The 20,071-nt window shown below is 53.0% G+C and overlaps 1 protein-coding gene across 1 annotated transcript in view; it reads right to left on the bottom strand.

Annotated features, from left to right (window-relative positions):
• Window positions 1-1,965: 1,965 nt before the first annotated feature.
• Window positions 1,966-20,071, bottom strand: part of RAP1GAP2 (RAP1 GTPase activating protein 2) — a 56,561-nt gene continuing 38,455 nt past the window's right edge. The window contains 22 exon segments of the mRNA XM_032707367.1: window positions 1,966-5,832; window positions 6,348-6,383; window positions 6,565-6,641; window positions 7,817-7,943; window positions 8,439-8,556; window positions 9,024-9,137; window positions 9,454-9,572; window positions 9,959-10,096; window positions 12,794-12,928; window positions 13,176-13,262; window positions 13,662-13,733; window positions 14,527-14,679; window positions 14,886-15,015; window positions 15,669-15,769; window positions 16,626-16,709; window positions 16,963-17,016; window positions 17,535-17,613; window positions 18,104-18,207; window positions 18,704-18,913; window positions 19,078-19,110; window positions 19,643-19,687; window positions 19,922-19,957. Of these exon segments, the coding sequence (XP_032563258.1) occupies window positions 6,375-6,383; window positions 6,565-6,641; window positions 7,817-7,943; window positions 8,439-8,556; window positions 9,024-9,137; window positions 9,454-9,572; window positions 9,959-10,096; window positions 12,794-12,928; window positions 13,176-13,262; window positions 13,662-13,733; window positions 14,527-14,679; window positions 14,886-15,015; window positions 15,669-15,769; window positions 16,626-16,709; window positions 16,963-17,016; window positions 17,535-17,613; window positions 18,104-18,207; window positions 18,704-18,913; window positions 19,078-19,110; window positions 19,643-19,687; window positions 19,922-19,957 (2,025 nt within the window). The 3' untranslated portion in view covers window positions 1,966-5,832; window positions 6,348-6,374.

Genomic DNA, 20,071 nt, shown 5'->3' with positions numbered 1-20,071 from the left:
AGTGAAACAATTCTGGCTGAGAAGCCTGCTTGGAGTTGTTTTCCAGTTGTCTGAAGAATTTGATTCTCCCTCCCACCAAATTTTAGATTCCAGATTATTTGGGAAACTTTCCAAGTTCTGGCTGGAATACTCAATCATTAATTCCCAACTTGCCCATCTGTCAGATCTAGAAGAGATTTCTGTTAAATCCTTTAAATCATATGTCTAAACTGCTTGTTTATCTGTCAACATTGTTTCACACTACTTAATTTTAAAGCTGAACTTTTTAAACCTCTCGAGGTTGATCCTGCTCTGAACACAAGGACCTGTCAGTAACTCTGCACCATGTAACTGCTGCCAGTTGTACCAGACAGGCTGTACTTGCTGTGCTGTACTCACCCAACTGCTCAGGTTCTCCCACAGCAGCCTTTTACACTAACCCCGGTAAAAAAAAAAAAAAAAAGGATGACTTACCACATCAGGAGCACTTTGCTGGGGTGACAGAGCCTTGCTACACCTAGACAGATAAAATGTGGCAGAAACCCAGCCTGAAAGCCAAGCAAAGACCAGTCCTCCCCAGAATCCTCCTACCCAACCTCACTGGGGGCCCAGGTGCCTGGTATAGCCCTTGACAGCAGGTTAATTGGGCCACTTGGCTGACTCCCTTTTGCCCTCCAGAGCCTTGGGATGCTCTTTAGCACTTCCCAGGGTTGAGGACACATGTAGTCAGTCCCCTGTGTGCATTTCCCAAAGCTTTTAGATTTGCAATGATTTCCAAAGCAACAGTCAGTGTGATGGGAAGGAAATCATGGAATCACAGAATGATTTGGGCTGGAAAAGCCCCTTAAAGGTCACCCACTCCAACCCCTTGCCTTGGGCAGGGATATCTTCCACCAGATCAGGTTGCTCAGAGCCCCCCTCCAATCTTTCCAGGGATGGATCATCCACCACTTCTCTGGGCAACCCAAATGCTGTCTCATTAAATCTATTATTGCAGTAAGAGTTGTGGGCAGTGACTGCAGGGCTGGGCGGGCTGAAGGAACCCCCAGGGACACAGAGATGAGATGAGATTGAGATGAGATGAGATGAGATGGAATGATGAGACGATGAAGGAATCCACTCATGCTTTGTGCCGGTGGCTTCTTTGGCTGGGATAGAGAGTCCCAGTGCGAGGAGAAGGGACTGGTGTGGCCTTGGGATTGTATTTTTTGTAAGACCGACAGGATGTGCTCAGACAGGAGCATGTAAAGCTGTGTTTGCTTTGGTTTAGCGATGGAGACGCACGAGTGGAGCCCTTGCAGTGTAATCAGCCCTCCCTCAGCAGAACCCTCCCGTGACCGCAGGCATGTCCCTGGGGATGGGGTGCAGCAGAAGCAGGTCCACAAAGACGTGCCAGACATGCCACCTCCAAACAGTACAGCTCTTTTCTTAGTGCCCTGGGAGAAAGAAATCTGGGAAATTAGGCGGATTTGAAAGGAGCCTGAGGAGCTGGAGACAGAAAATCCAATTTCCTTGTTAGCCCCCTGGGGATGTCCAGAGACAGCGGCGCTGCCGGAGCCTGATGGGCTGAGGTAAGCTCTTGGCTTAGACAGACAGAATTGCTGCCTCTTTATATTCTTCATCACATGGGCTGGCTGCTGACAGGGACCATTTTATATGGAGCTTTATAGGGCACCAATTTCAATTCAAACAGAACAGTTCCCTTGGTTAAATGGCCGCATGTTTGCAAAAGAGTAGTCCTGCTCCTCCTCTGCTGCTCCAGTCTCAGTCTGGGGAGCCCCGGCACAGATGTCCCTATTTACACCTCCCTGTGCTCCCATACTCCTCTGCTTCCAGTGCCTCAGTGTCTGACTTCACGTGAGCTCTGCCAGGCTCCCACCAGCCCCAGCTCAGCCTCGCTCCATGCCCTCACCTGCTTTTCATAGGAATGCTCTCAAAGAGTTCCTCTAAAGCTGTCACTATATGGACACACACATGGAGTACACATATGGACACAAAATATGTTATTTATTGTGAATTTTGCAAAGACACATTTAAGCAACAAAATATACATTTTTGAACCTTTAGTTTTATACATAACAAATACAATCTGCTACCATAGCAATAAATTAAATATACATTATTTACAACAGACATAGGTCACCAGGAACTACAAAGCACCGCCTCTCTACATCAAAAATAAACTTTATCAGATACATTTCTTCAAGATTTATTTTCCCTCTATAAACTCTCTCCACATTCTCTCATACAAATCCAGCACTCCTCTCCGCAGGACGTACACAGTGCTACATTCATTGATGAAAGCATGCTGGGGGACTGGGACAGCCCCAGCCAGCTCGGGGGGAGGCTGGAGCATCAGCAGAGCAGTGAGAGTGCAGGTGGGACCCACAGAGGTGCTGGGCTCTGCCCTGGTTTTGGGAGCTGCACCTCCCACAGGCAAGAGATCCCAGCCCTCAGTACAGCCCATTCATGGCAGAGACACATCTTGGCCCCTTCACCCGCCATTCTCAAGACCCTCAAAACTCTGGAAAGAAACTGAGTTTGTGCTTAGGTTCTCCCACTTCACCCAGGAAAAAGCACTTCTGTGTTGTGCTTAGGTGTGCACCCTGTGCTTGGCTCAGTGAGGTTTCAAGAGGATGCAAGTGCATGCCAAGTGCTCTCCTGAATGGAAGCCGAGCCAGAGTGGCAGCTTGCTGCCAACCCTTAGCAGCACACCAGCTCCAGGGCTGATGCAGGTGATGCTGGTGGAGGGGAGAGGGTCCCCCCCTGCTCTGCATGAGGACTTGGAGCTGGTGGCACCAGTGCTGGACCTGTGGACCTGCACCTAACCTGCTGCTGCCTCTCACCGAGCCCAGGTGCTGGTCTGAGCCGGGCGGCAGCCAGAGCGCAGCAGGAGCAAGTGGGAGACTGAAACTCCAGTGGGAAGGGGAGCAGACCCTGTGACAGGGGAGACCTCCCCACACAGTGGGAGCTCTCCCATCATCCCCCAATGTGCTTCTGAGCCCCTTCTGCTCCCTCTGCAAAGTCACTCCCAAGTGTGGCAGAAGTTGTGTGCATGGAAACAGTGGGATCACAAAGGAAAATGCACTGCACAGTAATTCTAGTGTCAGTTAAGGACTCTTTCTTTTATATACATATATATATGTATGTATATATATATATAAAAAAATCCCTTTTATATATGTATAGATGTGTATGTGTCACTTATAAGCACAAAACATTTTGCAAAATATACACAGGAACACCTTCACCCACTGCCGGAAGTGCAAAAGTCCCTGGGGTGTAATAAACCACTGCTCAGACCCCAGAACCACAGGACAGCCTGGGACATTCCAGGCTGGGAGGCATGGGCCAGCACAGGCAAGACCATGCCAAAGCCTGGCCGGGACGAGAGCATCCAAAGCCCAGCTGCTGGTAAGGATGTACAGCAGGTTTTACAGCAGGGGGGAGGAGTGTGTGCTGCTGAAAATGTCCCAGATCCCATAGGAGCTGCTGGCAAAACTCATGCCAGACCCCAGCTCCCGGCCCCGCTGCCATGGGAGAGACAAGTCCAACACACTGCACCTCTCCCTAAGGCTTCACACCATCCTGCCTGTTAGTCCCATTCCCAAATCAATCTGGGTCAGAAAGGAAAGTCACAGATTCAAGTGAAAAAAACCACAACGACAAAACAACCAAGAATGACAAACCAGCTGACAGTAGCCACTGAATCGTCTGCTGAAAGATCTCACAGAGATCAACACCCACAGGAATGAAAAAATCTACAGAACCGAGTGACTTCTCAGAGGAAAAAGCAAACCCAGAGCAGACCCTCAGAGTCATTGCATCAGTCAGTGTTTCACTGTGAGGCTTCAGGAAACCAGACCAAAGCTTCTAAGAGAACTGGGGATGGGTTTGAAAGTGCTACTAAAGCATCATCAGGCAAGTGCTGAACAGCGAAGAGGCACCTACAGCTATGGCCTGGGCTGAGCACACCACACACTTCTCTTCCAAAGGAAACTCAAGCTTTAAACTCTATTGAAATGCAACTGGCTGGGAGCAGGAGGGAGCATCCCCACGGGGGTTACTGGGATTTACTGGTTCTGCACAGAGCTTAGTGCCAGTGAAACAGCTCCTTCCCTTTTCACAACATGTTCTCCTTCTTTAACCTGGTTCATCTCCCATCAGAGCTACAGCCTTTCCACACATACCAATTCCAGCACGAGGGGAGCACCTCTGTGAACCGGATCGTAAGGCTGTTGGAGAGCATCTCCCTGCAGAGCCGGGGTAAGCAGAGCTGGTTCAGCTTGCCTTGGCTTATCTCTGGCCTGGGGAGGTGATGGGGAGGAGGGGAGGTGATGGTTGGATCCTACAAGCACTTGCCCCAGAGAGAGGGGAACAGGAGCAGCCCCAGCCATGGGCTGCTCCAGGAGCACAATTCTGCACCTGCCTCCTGACACAGGCTGGCAGGTACTTTGTTGCTCTTGGAGCACTGGCTGTGTGAAGGTGACTTTGGCACTCAAAGTCCTGTTTTCGGTAGGAATCACAAATTCGCAGAACTGTGTTCACTTGAGACTGAGAACTTGATTTCATGGGATTTTCCAAAGGTCACAGGCTGAGGGGGGCAGGGGAGCATCTCTGCAGCATCATGGCCTGTCTTCCAGAAAATGGGTGAGGGAGATCTATGAGCAATGTGAAATTTGTGGACAGGCTTCAGGAAACTTAAGAAGTTCCATAAAAAAGAGCAAAAGGATTTCTTGGCCTGTTGAGAGAGGTATTTTTTGGGAAAGGGCATTACAGGAAAGTCACCTTGCAGAATCCATAATCCTCATCTTTCAGAATAACAAGAGCTCACTCAAAAGCAGCAGGGCAGACTCTCCAAGGGCTGGAGCAGCCTAATGCCACCCAAATCACTGGAGTTTTATGCATTTGCTTGCCTGGTGATCCAAGCCATGGGGCAAAGCCCCAGAGCCCACTGGGTAAATTCCCTCTGGTTCCAGTTCTAGTACTCAGATACACCACAGCTTTAGCTTTGGGTCACCTTTCCCAGGCCTGTGCTCAGTGTCAGGCAGGGACAAAGCAGGGAGGCCAAACCTGCCCAGGGAGGATGAGCTGGCCTTGGCCCCCAGCTCCGCTCCCTGGGCCAGTTTGCTCACCCACCCCTTGTGCAAGAAACAAGCAAGCGTGGAGTAAGGGGATGCCTCTGCCCTAAGAGTTTTGGGGTGTGGGTAGGAACTGGGGGGGAGACAGCTGGGGGTGGCTGGAGAGGCACTGCAAACCGTGTGCTGGGGGGACATTTTACCCTGTTTTACCCTGTTGGCCCCAGAGAGGAGTGACAGAAAATGATGGCAGAAAGGGAACTGTCCTGGGGCCACTAACTCACTTTGCCCTGACCCCTTACCCCTCAAAAAACAAATATAAAACCTGCTTCCCCACTGATAACTGCAAATATAGCATGGAGGGAACTGAACCGCGTGGGGGTCTGTCCTGCTGGCCCTCTGCCCAAGAGGAGCTGGCAGGTAGCCAGGGGGGGAATGGACGGTGCCCACCAGCCACAGCACATGTGGGTGCCCACAGGGTGACCCAGCACAGCACCTGGAGGGGTCACAGCCCTGGCCACATGTGAGTGTGGCACGGTTAAAGACACATCCCCTCCCACAGGCAGAGCTGGGGGCACAGGGCGTGTGCTGGGCAGGGGTACAGTGGAGGGGAAGGTGGCTGGTCCCTGTCAGGGCAGGACTGTGGCAGGGTGAGAGCTCCTTCCCGGCACGGAGGGCAGGCAGGAGGCAGGTGTGGGCACCTCACTGCCCATGGCTGGGGCACGTGGGGTCCCATGGGTGTTGAAGAGTTTCCCTTTGTTGAAACAAAAATTCTCTGCAAAGAAGAAAAGGATAAAAGTGATAGAGACTGTGGAAGGAGAATATTCCCACCCCCGTGGTGATGGTTGTGCAGCACCTGTCCCAGGGAGGGAGCTGAAGCCAGGGCAGTGCCCACCCCTGAAGCACCAGGCCACCTGCCACTCCCAGGCTGAGGAAGAAGGAAACTCCATGGTGGGGTGAAAATCCTGGCTTTTTGAGACCCATGCTTTCAGAAATGGAAATTCCTCTCATTTCAAATTCTATGGGCTCTTCTGCTCAACTTGAGAGTTCCTAATGACACCCCTGATTTCACAGCAGAGAAGGAGCCCAGGTGAATCCCACCACATTCCCTTCACCTCTGCCCATGAAATCCACCCTGTGAATCTGCCATTCCCCTCAGGTCATTCCCCCATTCCATTTTGGAATGGACCTGCTCTGCCTTTCCACCCCCAGTGCCCAGAGGACAGTGCAGAAAAACTCATCCTCCCTGAGAGAAGACTTTTTGCACAACAGCACAACACCAACACTCACCTGTGATGAGTTCATTACCTCCTCCTGCTAGTGGCTCTACGTGAAAGAACAGAACATGGGGTGGGTTGCAAACGAAGGGGCAAGAAATCACAAAATCCCTTCCCTCCCTTCCAATCCCTCATGGGCCCCAGAGCCTCCCCCAGAGCCCAGACCCCCCATGCCAGGCAGGGAGGATGTGCCCGTGCAGCATCCCACCAGCAAGAGCCCTGGCACCTACCGTGTTGGAGCTGCCGTGGCTCAGCTTGTCAAAGCGAAACTTCAGGTTGGACCTTGGAGAGTTTCTGTTCTTTACATCTGCTGGAGGGAGGGAAAAAACAAGGAATGAAAATAACAAACTGTGAACAAAAATATTTGCTGTAGTGCTGGCTGCACTCACCCCGCCAGGCACTTCAACAGACTATCAGGAGTGCTACCAGTGTTTAGTCTGTCTTGGCTGGATGTTTGGCAAAAGCTGTACATTAAATGTTTGTGGTGGAACAAATTGAGGCTTAATTACATTTCAGTCTTCCTCCTGGAAATGCCACTGAAAAGGCTACAAGAAATGACTGATCCGTTTAATGTATGGGTGGATTTTCATGTTCTTGGCAGGAAAAATACAAAATAAACACTTTAAACATTCAAAGGGGCTGGTTTAAGAGTTCAGAAAATTACTAATGAAAACAAGGAGGAGGACCTGTGGGGTGCTGAGACATGAAAAGCCTGCCCATGCTCCGCAGCCTCGTTTTGCCAACAATGCTCCCAGTTATGGAGCTGTTGGGCTGTATTTGTTCCACAAACAGCTCCTCAGCTGACAATGTGTGTTTCCATGTGGATGGTGGTGCCTTGTGGCAGGCTCTCTGTGGCTCAAGGAATCAGAGCCATGGGTGTCTGCAGGCAAGGGGTGACTGTGGCCATCCCCCAGCTCACCACACCATCACCACAGAATGCACTGGCAAAGGGCCATTCCTGGTGTTGAATTGCACCTCATTGTGCAAATTGTCCAATTGAAATGGATGGAGTTGGTGAGCAGGTTGGCAGGAGGGGAACAGAGCCAAGACCATGGGAAGCTGCTTGTTGATTAAATAATTGTGAGTCGTGGCTCAGCCCCCGGAGCCAGTGAGTTTCCACGACTACTGCACATGCCTGTCAGGGGAGACAGAGGGAGCAAAGCCACAGTAAGAGCCACCTCTGTGCTCTAATTGAGAGGGAAATAGTTCCCCACGGAAACACAGAACTAGAGCACATGGGGCCATCTCTCCAGCACAGCCCTGTCAGGATGTGAGCTACCCTGCACCCTGTGGATGCCCATCCTGCCAGGGAGAGCGTGGCTGCTGCTTCACCCTGGCACCTGGGCAAGGCTGGGAAGGGGCTCCTCCATCCCAGGGCCATGGAGCCCATTCCAACCCACCACTACAGGAACCTGGGGGCTTCCAGGGGCTCCAGGGGTGAAGTCAGAGGCAAAGCCTCCCACCAGCCCTCCTGCAACCCACCTGTGGGGCTCCTGCTCATGATGACAGGGGTTGCCATGGCTCCTGCGCCGGGGCTCTCACTGCCAGATGAAGCACTGTAGACAAACACGTCCTGCTTGAATGGCGATGCAGTGGAGGGCTGGCTTCCCTGCTCAGAGAGATGGAACATGGCTTTTCCTGCAGCCAGCTCTTCCCCCCACACCCTGCTGATGCCCCACTGCACCCCTGCCCATTGCAGGCCTGCCACCAGCTGCTGATGGGAAAGCTTGTCCTGATGGAGCAACCTCCCAGCCTGGGCACACTGAGCAGTGCCCGGGGCACCCCAGGGTTCACTGGGCTGTCACAGAATCACAGAATGGTTTGGATTGCCACAGGCAAGAACACCTTCCACTAGACCAGGCTGCTCCAAGCCCTGCCCTTGAACACTTCCAGGGTTGGGGCAGCCATAACACCCTCATGTCCCACCAGGCACCCCAGCCCTCCTCCTCCCCACACCCAGAGATGAGATTAAGCCCCTCCAGTGGTGAGGAAGCACCTGGGGGCCTAGTGGACACTTCTCCCCCACAGAGACCACCCAGGGGTCAGGAGGCAGCAGAGAGCCGAGGGACACGTGGAGTGTGTCGGGGGTGGGTTTGGTGCCTACCACGCTGTCATACTCCTCCAGGGTCTCGCTCTCCCCCGCCGTGCTGCTGAAGCTGCTGGTGCTGGAGGAGGAACGGGAGATGTTCGACCGCCCGTTCTCTTTCAGCTTGATAAATGGCCTAGGGAGAGGCGGGACGGAAGGAAGGGCGCGAGGCTGTCACTGGGGAAGGATGTCCCTTGGGCTGGGACAGCGGGACAGACCCTCCTGCCACCCTTGGAGCAAAGTGCTGCCGTAGGGATGAACCTTTCGGGTTGCTTCTGTATATAACCACATCCAAAGGCGTGGGATAAGGTGGTGGGTGGGTGGCCCAGCAGGAAGCCCAGGGTGCAGCTGACTTCCCCTTGGCACGGAGGGACAGGTACTGCAGCCTCCCCAGCTCCTGTGCCCTGAGGATTTGGGCAGCCTCTGTCAGATACTGCTCCTGGCTCTTCTTTGTAAAGACTATAAGGGAGCTGTGTTCATGAATCACAAGAATCTTTTCTCCCTTTAGTATCAAACTTATCTGTAGTAAAAACTGGTGAGGGTTTTGTTTGACAAAGTCCCTGATGTCTGTGGTAGGAGAAGGATGGACTCCTCCCGGCTCACCTGTCTTTGTTGGGGCATATTTCAGGGGAGCTAGGGTTGGATGAGGTTTCAGACTTCATCTCTTGGGAAGAATGTCCCAAATCTGGTGTCTTCTGGGCTCCAGAAACGCTGTCACTGAGGGCACAAAGAGACAGGTTGCATGAGTTATACAAGAGACTTAAAAAGGATGGTCAAATTATATTCCCCAACACCAAATATAAACTGTGATAGTGACAGATGCTCTACGGGTACCACCACTTTGATTTAAAACAGAGGGAAGGGATCCAAGGCACAATTTCTCAAACATAGCAGAAGCAGCTCTTGTTGCTGGTTCTGTGAAAAGGAGGGGCTGCACCCTGGGATAGGTTTCTAGCACCCACCAACAGCTTTTCTCGTGTTTAACACTCAAGAGGGTCTTTTAACCTTAGTGACAGAGCGATGACAAACTCACCACCTTGTCCTGCTCTCCACCTGGCTCTCCGACGTCGTGTGCAGGCGAGGGAACAGCCCTGACCGGCGCTTGATGGGGCTCCTGGACTGGTTCTTGGCAGCAGTGGCTGGTACAGGGGGCTGAAAGCAGAGAACAGTCTGGGTTGGAGAGCACAGCTCCCTCCCGGGAGCTCAGAAACTAAACAGCCTGCACAGAATTGTGCTGCCTGAGATTCCCAGCCTACACATCTAGAAAATATGTAATGTCAGAACTTCTTTTCTATCTCCTTTGTGCTTTGGAGTTGAAAATCTCAGACAGCTCATCTTTGGTTCTTCCACAAAACAAGCCCAACTTTGAACAAGGCACCCAAACCCATGGTCTACTCAAGTGTTCCCCTCTCCTTCACCCTTGCTGCCCCTGCAGGGGACTGACAGACTGTCAGCACAGTGCCCCACTGGGCTGCACTGGGCTGGACAGAGGAGGGACAGAGGGACAGCAGGACAGAGGGAGGTGTGGCTGCACTCACTGAGAAGGTGGTCTTGGTCACCTCACCGCTGTTGTGTGCGATGCCCCCGCTGAGGCTGCCCGGGATGCCACTGCCATGGTGCTTCTTCTGGCTGCCCACCATCGTCTCCATGGAGTGGCTGCGCACCCGGATGGCTCTCTGTGGCAGAGGGGACAGGGGACAACAGGTCATCACCACTCTGTTGGGTGCTGGCCCCAGAACCCCTCCCCAGCTCCAGGTACAAGGGAGAACAACCTATCTGGGCCTGACTGAGAACCAGCACACCCCAACAACAACCCCACTGGTGACAGCAGCAGCCCTGGTAGGTGCAGTTGAGCATGGGCCACCCTTGGGGAGCCCCACAGCCACCACAACATCAGATTTTTCCCCCATTGCTCCATGATACCAAGGACTACAGCTATGGGACCAGGAGCAGCAGACACAAGCCCCACATCCAGCCTCCTGCCCTGTGCCTGACCAATGTCCCAGACCCCTTGGCAGGAATGGGGACCACAAGCGAATCATAAGCCATGTTTGTGTGCACACCTCCCATGATTCTCCCTGGACTTGGAGAGGACAGATCCTGCAGAGCCTCCAGCCCTGCATGCACATCTGCACTGACAGACCTCTCCAAACTGCCCCAAAACAGCTCCTGAGCTGGAGGTTTCGCAGCCACACAAAAGTGCTTCTGTTCTGCAGTGAGCTAATGCTTGAGAATACATTCAACCTGAAGCTCTGCTGCTGGTTTGGTCCATGCACCTCTGGAAGAGACCAGAGGTGAGCTCCACAGCAGTGGCCTCACAGCAGCTGCAGACTCTCCCTGCTCCCTTTGATCTTCACATCTCCCCATCAAGCAGCCCCTTTCCCTCACTCTTCACAGCAGTCACCTCCCCCTGTTCCCTTTGCAGCTATTCCCTGTGCTGTGCCATCACTGTGCCATGGCTGCTGCTCCTCCAGCCCGAATCCCAGCTCAGGCTAAAGAGAGGAAATGAGCCACTGTGGGCCAGATTCCTGAAGGTGCCAGCACTGCATCCACAGGCACTTGGGGTCACAGAGCTGCAGGCAGACCCACACTGGGGTAAGAGGGAGCTGCAGCCGTGAGCTCTCATGGAGCCCCCAGTGCTGCAGACTACAGTCCCAACAGCCCCTCCTACACATCCAATAACAAACACCAAGCCAGAGTCCATCAGAACAGATTTATTTGGGTCAGCAGCAATTTATACATAATTTGACAGTGTTTGTAGGTAAAAGTGACCAGCTGCTTTGCTGCCAAGCAGTGCCTGCAGGTGCTCACACCCTGCAGGCTCCTGCCCTGAGCTGGGGAGCTCTGTGGGGCACTCCAGACCCCCTCCCCACAGAGCAGGTCCTCTCCCTGCAGCAGAGGCAAAGGCACCTCTCACTGGCTCGTGGCCCAGCAGAAATGGGCTCTGCTCACCTCTGAGAGCTGGGCCCTGGTCGCCTGGCCAGGGGGATGGGGCTGCCAGCTGGGTTGCAGGTGTGAAGCATTGGGCAAAAAGGTATCATGAGGACCAGGTCTCACCCCTTGCAGCCCTCATTTACCGTCTGTATCTCCCTGGTCACTCCAACAAGGCTCGGTGCAGGACATAAGCCAGCAGGCAGCCCAGCAGCGCGGGCCCGAGGCGGCCAGGCAGGCGCAGCCCAGCACAGACCACGGGGCTCACCTCCCACCCCAGCACTCCCTGCAATGCCAAGAGAGCACGGTCTGTCTCCTCACACACACAAAGTGAGCCCAAGCATGACTGTTTAACCTCAGCGCCGAGCCCCTGGCGTGGATGCTGTGATGTACAACTGACTGCACAGCAGTTCCATCCCTACGGCTCACACTGAAACAGGACACGCCTGAGCCTCCCCCCACTGCAGTAGGGGCTTGGGAGGTGAACACTCCTCCTCCATGGCCTCATCCTCCAGGTGCAGGATGAGGCGACTCATCCACCAGAGTCCACTTCTCTGGGCCATAGATATCACTGTGCCTGTGAAGTAACTGCAGGAGCTGTCCCAGTACAGTGGCAGCCAGGACAGCCCCCCTGCCCATACAGTGATGGCCACTCTGTGTCAGCCCCGTCCCCACAACAAGGCAGCCCCACCACAGACACCTGGAATGGCTCATTCCCCCAGACTCACGTGCTGCCCCTCCATCTCGAGGGATGTCCCCACTGCCCAGCCAGTCACTGACCCTACTGCCAGTGGTTGCTCAGAGTTTCCTCCACAGCATTTTACCTCTGCTCCTTCTCCTCCAGCCCACACTATCTGCTCTACCTCACACTCACCCGGTCCCTCCAGCACATCCAGTACCCCCTCTCCTCTCCACCCCCCCCCCTTTTCATTCTATCTCCTGTTTTAAGCACAATGACCACCACCTCCCCCTTGCTTGCCATGGTAGTCACCTCAGGAATCTCTCCTGCTTGCTGTCCTACAGCAGTATCCAGCAACTGGTGACAGGAGCAGGACATGCCCTGTCACAGCAGAGCCTGGCTGCAGGCACAGCATGTGATGGGGGGCTGGCCCTCGACTGACATCCCTCTGGACACATGAGAAATGCCACAGCACACTGGTGGAGGAGGAGATGCTCACGGGCTCTGGAGAGGTCACCACAATGGGGACACTCACCAACAACAATGGGACCACACCACCCTGCATCTGCTCCCATTGGGGCCAGCTCAGGTGCTGGTGGACTGAGTGGGTGGTGGTGGCAGAAGCCTCCATGTCCTCCCACCACCCTACCTTCAGGAGACACCTCCTGTCCCCCAACACTGCTCATCTGCGTCTCCCACCAATGTGTGCTTTGCCAGCCCTGGGTGCATTTTAGCTTTGCTCTTGGCAAAGGCAGGGCTTTACCTTGAAAGACTCCAGAAAGCCTCCATGACCCCCATTCTCCAGCTTGTCCTCCTCGGGCCCCAGCCCCAGCATGGTCTGTGTGTGCCCATGGAGCTCATCGTGAAGGTTGTCCAACAAGGCAGCCCGTGTGCGGTCCTGTGGGAGTGAGAAGGGACTCAGCCAGGGCCCTGAGGGAGCAGCAGTGGCACTGACCCACTGCTCAGCTGGCTTGTCCCTCCTGGAGGGCAGTGCCTGCCCCACGAGGCCTCATGGCCATCACACTCCAGTCACTCGTCCCTGCAAGCGCCGACCCATTTCAACAGGGACAGGTGGCTTTGAGAAGGAATGGGGGAATTCCCCACACCTGGCACAGTGCCAGGCAGGGACACACGGGCAGCATTACCTCCAGCTTTGCAAACTTGTCAGACTTGCAGCAGGCGTTCTCGGCGTTGATGAGCTTGGTCAGCAGGAACTCCCGGAACTCAGGGCTCTGCAGGGACAGAGCCAAGGTGGAAAACACCCGCTGTTGTAAGACTCCCCATATCCCTGGAGTTGTACCAACCCAAAACCTGGGCTCACAGCACCCTGCAGCCCCTCCAGATGTGGAAGCATTGGTGGAAAACCCCAGACAGGCTTGGGGTGCCCTCCTGCACCCACACAGAGCTCCTGGCACCAGAGCTGCCACTGCTGCCTCGTATGGGGGATGCCATGCACTGGTGCACGGCCACTCACCCTACCATAAATCCCAGGGCCTCACTGGAAACCAAGATAAATGCAGATCAATTCCAGAAGTCATGTTTTCCCCAAGAAGGAGGAAACACTTGAAAACATCTCGGACACACACATCTACTTTTTTTATGGCTTGGAACGTGGTTCCCTCAGCTCCTACCTTCTGGAACACCGGCGGGTTCGGCAGGGCTGGGCCAAAGGAGGGGACATCTTCCCGGGCCGTGACTGACACCTGCAGAGCCAAAGACACATTATTCTCATGGGTGCAGCAGGATAACAGGGTTTATGCTGCCTACATCCAGGTGATGTGTCAGATGGATGTGAGCTGTTCCAAGGCACATTCAAACACTGAGGAGCATCAAAACTCTTTAACAATGAGCTGTTACAGGAGCTGTCATACACACAGCATTTTATACACAGATGTCTGTATACACACATCACATAGCAGTGCATACATAATATACCTGTGTACATACATAATATACCTGTGTGCATACATAATATACCTGTGTGCATACATAATATACCTGTGTGCATACACAATATACCTGTGTGCATACACAATATACCTGTGTGCATACATAATATACCTGTGTACATACATAATATACCTGTGTGCATACATATGTGTGCTCAATACAAGCTACGAGAGCCCGCCCGGCCTAACTCTGGTTGTGTCACTGAGCATGGGGCAGGTGCTGGAATGGTTTGGGTTGGAAGGGATATTAAAGATCATCTATTCACACACCCCCTGCCATGGGCAGAGACACTGTCCACTAGCCCAGGTTGCTCCAAGCCCCATCCAACCTGGCCTTGAACAATTCCAGGGACAGGGCAGCCACAGCTTTTCTAGGCAACCTGTGCCAGGGCCTTACCACCCTCATGGGAAAGAATTTCCTTCTAATCTCTAATCTAACCCTGCCTTCTGTCAGTGGGAAGCCATTCCCCCTTGTCCTGTCACTCCATACCCTTGTCAAAAGATGCTGAAGCGAGAACAGGCACTTCCACATTGGGATTGCCCTCACCTTGTACACTGTTTATCTCCTCGGGTTCTCCACCTGCACCACGATGTAGGCGTGCAGGAAGTTGGAGGCAATCATGTCTGGGACAAACGGCGTGTTCTCCTCTTGGAAGATAATTGCCACGATGTCATTGCCAATGTGCCTCTTCCTCTGGAGCTGAGCAGGAAGGAAGAACACTGGGTCGGTAATGCCAGGTGGTTCCACTCCCATGGAAGCAAATGCCAGCCCTGGGCTGGGAAGCCAAGCAACCACTTCTGTGGTGCCCTGGTGCTGGGGCTCGGCTGTGCCCATGGCACTGGGCAGGGCAATGTCAGTGCATCCCCACTCAGACCCTTCTGTGCAAGGAAACTCATCTCTCTTACTTGTTGTGTGTCTCCTTCGGTAAAAGGCAGCTTTGTAGAGACATGAAACATTATCTCCCTGTCCCTGAACACCGTGTACACAGACTCTGCTCCCGTCTGCCCATGGCTGACATCCAGGCCTCCTCGAAAACTGGAGATGAAGGGAAAGGCAGAGAGAAAGGAAAAAATATTAATTGAAAGCCTCACAGAGAGGGCCAGTGGCTGTCAGGGGACAGGCTGATGGAACAGGCTAGCTCATTTATCTTTATCTAGAAGTGAGCAAACAGAAAGAACAAACCATGTCACATGTTCTAACCAAGCATGCCATCACCAGCCTGAAGTACAGGGTGTACACAGAGCAGGGCCAGTCAGCCAGGGCTGACCACAGCCGTGGGCACCAGCTCTGGCACTGGTGGTCTCACCATCCCTCACCAGCAGCGGGGAGTCTCTGCCCACACCATGGCTGCTGCAGCAACCACCCTGGAGGCACCCACAGCTGAGCTGTGACACTGGGCACAGTACATTTCCACACACAGCTCCTTCCATCTATGGCTGAGCAGAGCCAGATTTTAGCACAACCTCAAATCTGCAGGAAAATAAGTTTTTCTCTCTTGGCAGCTCCAATTTTTTTTTTTTTTTGAAAACTCCTCCAGCTTTGAAAAACAAGCCAAAGCTATATTTGCTTCTGCTCTGCATATTCCGCTCAGGAGTGAGATGACTTCTGTTCTCACACGTAGATATTTTTACATATGACATGGTTTCTTGTTAATGTATTTGTAAAATCATCCTTTTTATCTAACTTACCCTTTGAAGTCCTGGAGTGTTATGGTGTCTCCCAGAAAACTTAGGAAGTTCTTGAAGGCAGTGCTCTCTTCATTATTGCCAAACAGCTCCTCCTCTTGGGTCTGCAAAACACAGAGTGCATCTGCTGACAGCCCCCATCTCCCTGCCTGTCCATCCCCTGCCACCTCCTGCTCCATCCACGGGGTCCCTGGGGTGTGACCAGCACCTTGTTCCAGGCTGCTCCCCCCCTCTGCTCCCCAGCTGGCACCCCCACACTAACCACTGGCCACCAGCACTGCCTGTGGGCTATCACAGCCTGCTTGGACCCCAGGACACTCCAGGGTAAAGCTGCTGAGAGCTACTTCTGACCCGCAGCAAGGACCTTAGGATAATGTCCAGGAAATATCAAAATACAAGTGAATCCTCCATTGGAAAATCCAAGCCCTAATCCCCCTCCACGTGCTGTATTTCAAAACAATGAGACCCTAATTATGGCCTTGCATGAGTCACTCAATCAAACCCAAAATGCAACATGTAAGATAATTAGAGTGCCTGTCAGAATAATTTGTGGTGAGTTCTGAGGGTGAGCTGCCTCTGCACTCCCCATCCTGAGTCCCCCAGCTAATGACAGTGTTTTCAGCAAGTGCCTGTCTTCAGAGCCCACAATCCCTCTAGACAAACATAGCTGTTTTGCTGTCTAAACATATATCTGATTAAAATACCATGCCTGCTAAAATCCATTTTCACATCCGCTTTTCCCTACAGCAGCTTGTGGGCTGATTTCCATACTGAGATTTCTCAGTCACATCATTTTTTAATGAGTAGGGAAAACATCCGAGCAATAAGAAACACAGTCAGTGAGGACACAGAGGTGCTGCATGTGGCAGAATTAACAACAGGGTTGAGTCTGTGCCCATGAAACATGGCTCTCTGGGGTGCAGGGATGTGCTCCACGAGAGCGGCATGAGGGCAACTCACCTGCCTGAACTTCTGATAGATCACACCAAACTTGAAGGTGTTGTTGACCTCATGTTCATCATACGACACTATCATCTGGGACGCCTGCAGGAAAGCAAAATAACAATTGTTTCACCAGGTAGTTCAAAAGCTGACAGACCAAACCCACGGGCTGTGACACCACTCCTCGTGGTGGGGGTGGGACAGCCCACTGGAGCTGCAACAGGGTACAGTGGCTGGGCAGCACCAGGAGGGTGGAAGGGGGAAAGAAGCCAAATTCCCACATAATTAGGCCAAAAGTTTTCCACAGTGGCCCTGGGTGGGGTTCTCAGCATCCCTGCTGGGCAGGTTACTTCACCTTGGGGTAGAGAACCGGGTTAAACTTCAGCCCAGAGGCGTCATCACAGAAGGCCTGTGGGCAAAAGGAAAGAGCAGTCAGTGCTGGGTCCCTGACCAAAACTTCACAGCAAGGCCATGAATGTGTTACAAAGAAGCCAAATCCAGCATCTGATTACAGGAGCTCCCTGCTTCACATCCTCTCACTGGGATGCCCCATGGCCTGGCTGGCACCCGACTGAGGATGCAGCAAGACAAGTCCCAGGTCTCTCTGTGAGTCAAAGGTGGTGCCACTTTCTCATCTCTTCTCCCAGATATCAACCAGTGACTTGCAGGAAACTAACAGTGGGGCCAGCACATAGCACCACCCAAGTGCCCCTTGACCTGAGAGCCGAGGCGTTGCTGCCCAACGCTGCCCAACGCTGTCCAACACATCCTCACACATCCCAACACTGCCCAGCACATCCTAATATATCCCAACACTGTCCAACACATCCTCACACATCCCAGCACTACTCAACACACCCCAACACTGCCTGAGGTGCAGTGGCACAGGCTTTGCTGCATGTGTCCCAGCCCAGCTGGGCATTTTACCTTTGCAATCTGGGGGATACTTGGAAGCTTGCTCAATCCTGCCAGTGGGATCCTTTCGTGCAACGTCTTCACTTTAGACCTAGCAAAGAAAGGACAATGAGCAGACAGACGTCAGGGAATGTCTGCAGCAAAGCCATGTGGGCTGTTGGGAAACACTGTTGTGCTGCATTTGTTGGGCCTGGTTAGTGAGCAAAGGCTCAATTTGTCTTCTCATCTCTGCAGCTCTTCAAATATTCATAGTTTGGAGGGAAATGACAAAATGCTTCAGACATGCTGGGTCCTGTCAGCTTACAGAGGGATGGTGAGAGATGTGACTGGTGTTATCCCAGGCAGGATTAAACCCGCAGAGGTTTACACTCAGTTCCAGGGGGTTTAGCAACAGATCAAAGTCTCATGTTCATTATCAGGTTTGGGCAGTCCCAGTGCAGAAACACAAGGATGCTGCCACTGCTTCCCATCCCACCCTGACCCCCTCCACACTGCTGCCAGTCTGGCTCAAGCATTTGCTGTAGAAACTGGGGACTCCCAAAGAGAGAATATTTTGTTAAACGAGGCATTTTTTTCCATACCTGAGTATAACCCTTAAATATTCTGTGCCATCTGTCTCCTCACATTTAACAGAAAGGATCAGATTTCCGAGGCTGCTGGCTGTACAGTAGAAATTCAAATGATCCTAAAAATAGAAACCAGCATGTTAGTGGCAGGGAAGCAGCTTACCATGGCAAGGACACTGCTTGGACATTCACCTGCCACCCTGCAATCCTCCCATCCCTCAGGGCACACACTCTCACCCCCTTGCCAGGACCAGGGCTGTAATCCCTCTGCCAGTGGACTTCAGCACCCTGCTCTTGGTGTGTCCAGAGGGCCAAAGAGGATTACAGTACTGTGAGCAAGAGGGCAGGGGCTGCCATGCTGGGCCTGTGCATCTGGTCAAGCCCAGGGTCCCTACAGACAGGAGGCTCAGAGCCTGGTGTCCTGGGATCCCTGTGGCTGTGGGGCCAGGGGTGAAGGCTCTGTGTGTGACCATCACTGCCATGCTGGGAATCCATTGGTGCCTTCACTCCTTACAAAGGAGGAAGTTGCAAAATTTATCCATTTTGTTCACAACTGGAGACTCTGTCTCGGGCAAGGGTGTGCCATTTTCAGCCCCAAGGGATGGGGGCACCCACCTTCCCCAGGAAATGCTTGCGGTAGGCTCTGGCCTCTCCCTTGCACTCCAGCTTGTAGCCATAGGTGCTGGGGCTGAGGTTCTCCTCCTCCTCCTCGCAGATGCTGCTGTCAGATGAGGTGGGTGTGCCAAGGTTTTCTGGGTCTTCGATCCAGTACCCCCCAAACTGGGGCAGGATGATCAATGGGTATGGGCTACCCTTCTCTAGGATCTGGAGAGACATGTGCCACGAGGGGTCAGGCAGGACAGGGGTGTGGATGTGGGGTGCAGAGCTCATTGCCCCATGTTCTGCCCCCTCCTGCAGCAGACCCAAGTCCTGGCACCAGGGGAACGAGTCCAGCCCAGAAGGTGCTCAGGGGGGTTCAGTGCACCCACCTCATCAATGCTGGGGTATGGGATGTAGTCTTCCTGGAAGAAGGAACCAAAACACCATCTATGACCATGTGTTTCCCACCAGCCATCTCCTCACCCCAGCCTTGCACACACAACCTGGGGAGCACCTCCAGCACCTGCTGCCCTGGTCCCTCCCAGCCCATGCCCTGCACCAGGTGCTAATGGAGAGCAATGCTCCTGTCAGGTGAGGCCACAGCAAGGGGGTTGAGCCCTGCAGTGCTGCCCAGGGGGACTCCTCCAAGCTCAGGGTCTACAGGAAGGTGGCAATGCAGGGTAAGGGTGTCTGAAGGGGGTTCCACTATTGGTGCAACTTCCAACCCTTTTACACAGCTCGACACTGAAATGCACCGGCCTGGACATAAAGCTGGATTAGGGATTTACAGGCACTGAATTCCCATCTTTGCAATTCAATCAGTGTCTTATTTTCAGATAACATCTAAATCCTTTCCAGCCCTTTGAGTGACTGTCTTTGATGATCACATTAAACCTCTGAGATGGGTGGGGGGACACACAAAGAGATCCCCACAAGAAACAAAAATCAACCAACCTTGTGTTTCTGGCTTCCAGACCTCTGTTCTTCCAGTTTTGGTGCCTGTTTGGAACAAAATGAATGGATCAAATAATTAAGATGTTTTCAGCAACACAGGTGGTTGGCCCACCAACATGAGGGTATTTTGCTACATGGGGATAGCTCCGACCCAAGTGAGCCTGTGCTCAGGATGAGCCTCCCAGCACAGTAATGTAGGAGGTGCTGTGGGGCCTCTGCCCTCACGGGCTCTGCTGAGGGGAATATCCTGCTGTTACTGGCATGCACACTGCTGCTCACCTGCATTTTTTCCAGCATTTCGAAGAATTCTGCTGACTGAAAAGAAAAGAAGGAAATCTCTTTTTTGATGAAAGTGGACACCAGGCAAGCCAGCCCAAGCCACATCACATCTCTCCTCTCACCCCTCCTTCCCTCTAACCCATGTTTACT

Source organism: Chiroxiphia lanceolata, chromosome 20 (genome assembly GCF_009829145.1).
Source record: "Chiroxiphia lanceolata isolate bChiLan1 chromosome 20, bChiLan1.pri, whole genome shotgun sequence".
In the NCBI taxonomy this organism is placed as follows: domain Eukaryota; kingdom Metazoa; phylum Chordata; class Aves; order Passeriformes; family Pipridae; genus Chiroxiphia; species Chiroxiphia lanceolata.
Note: the sequence above shows the minus strand (reverse complement) of the source record. Positions and strands in the feature narration are given on the sequence as shown.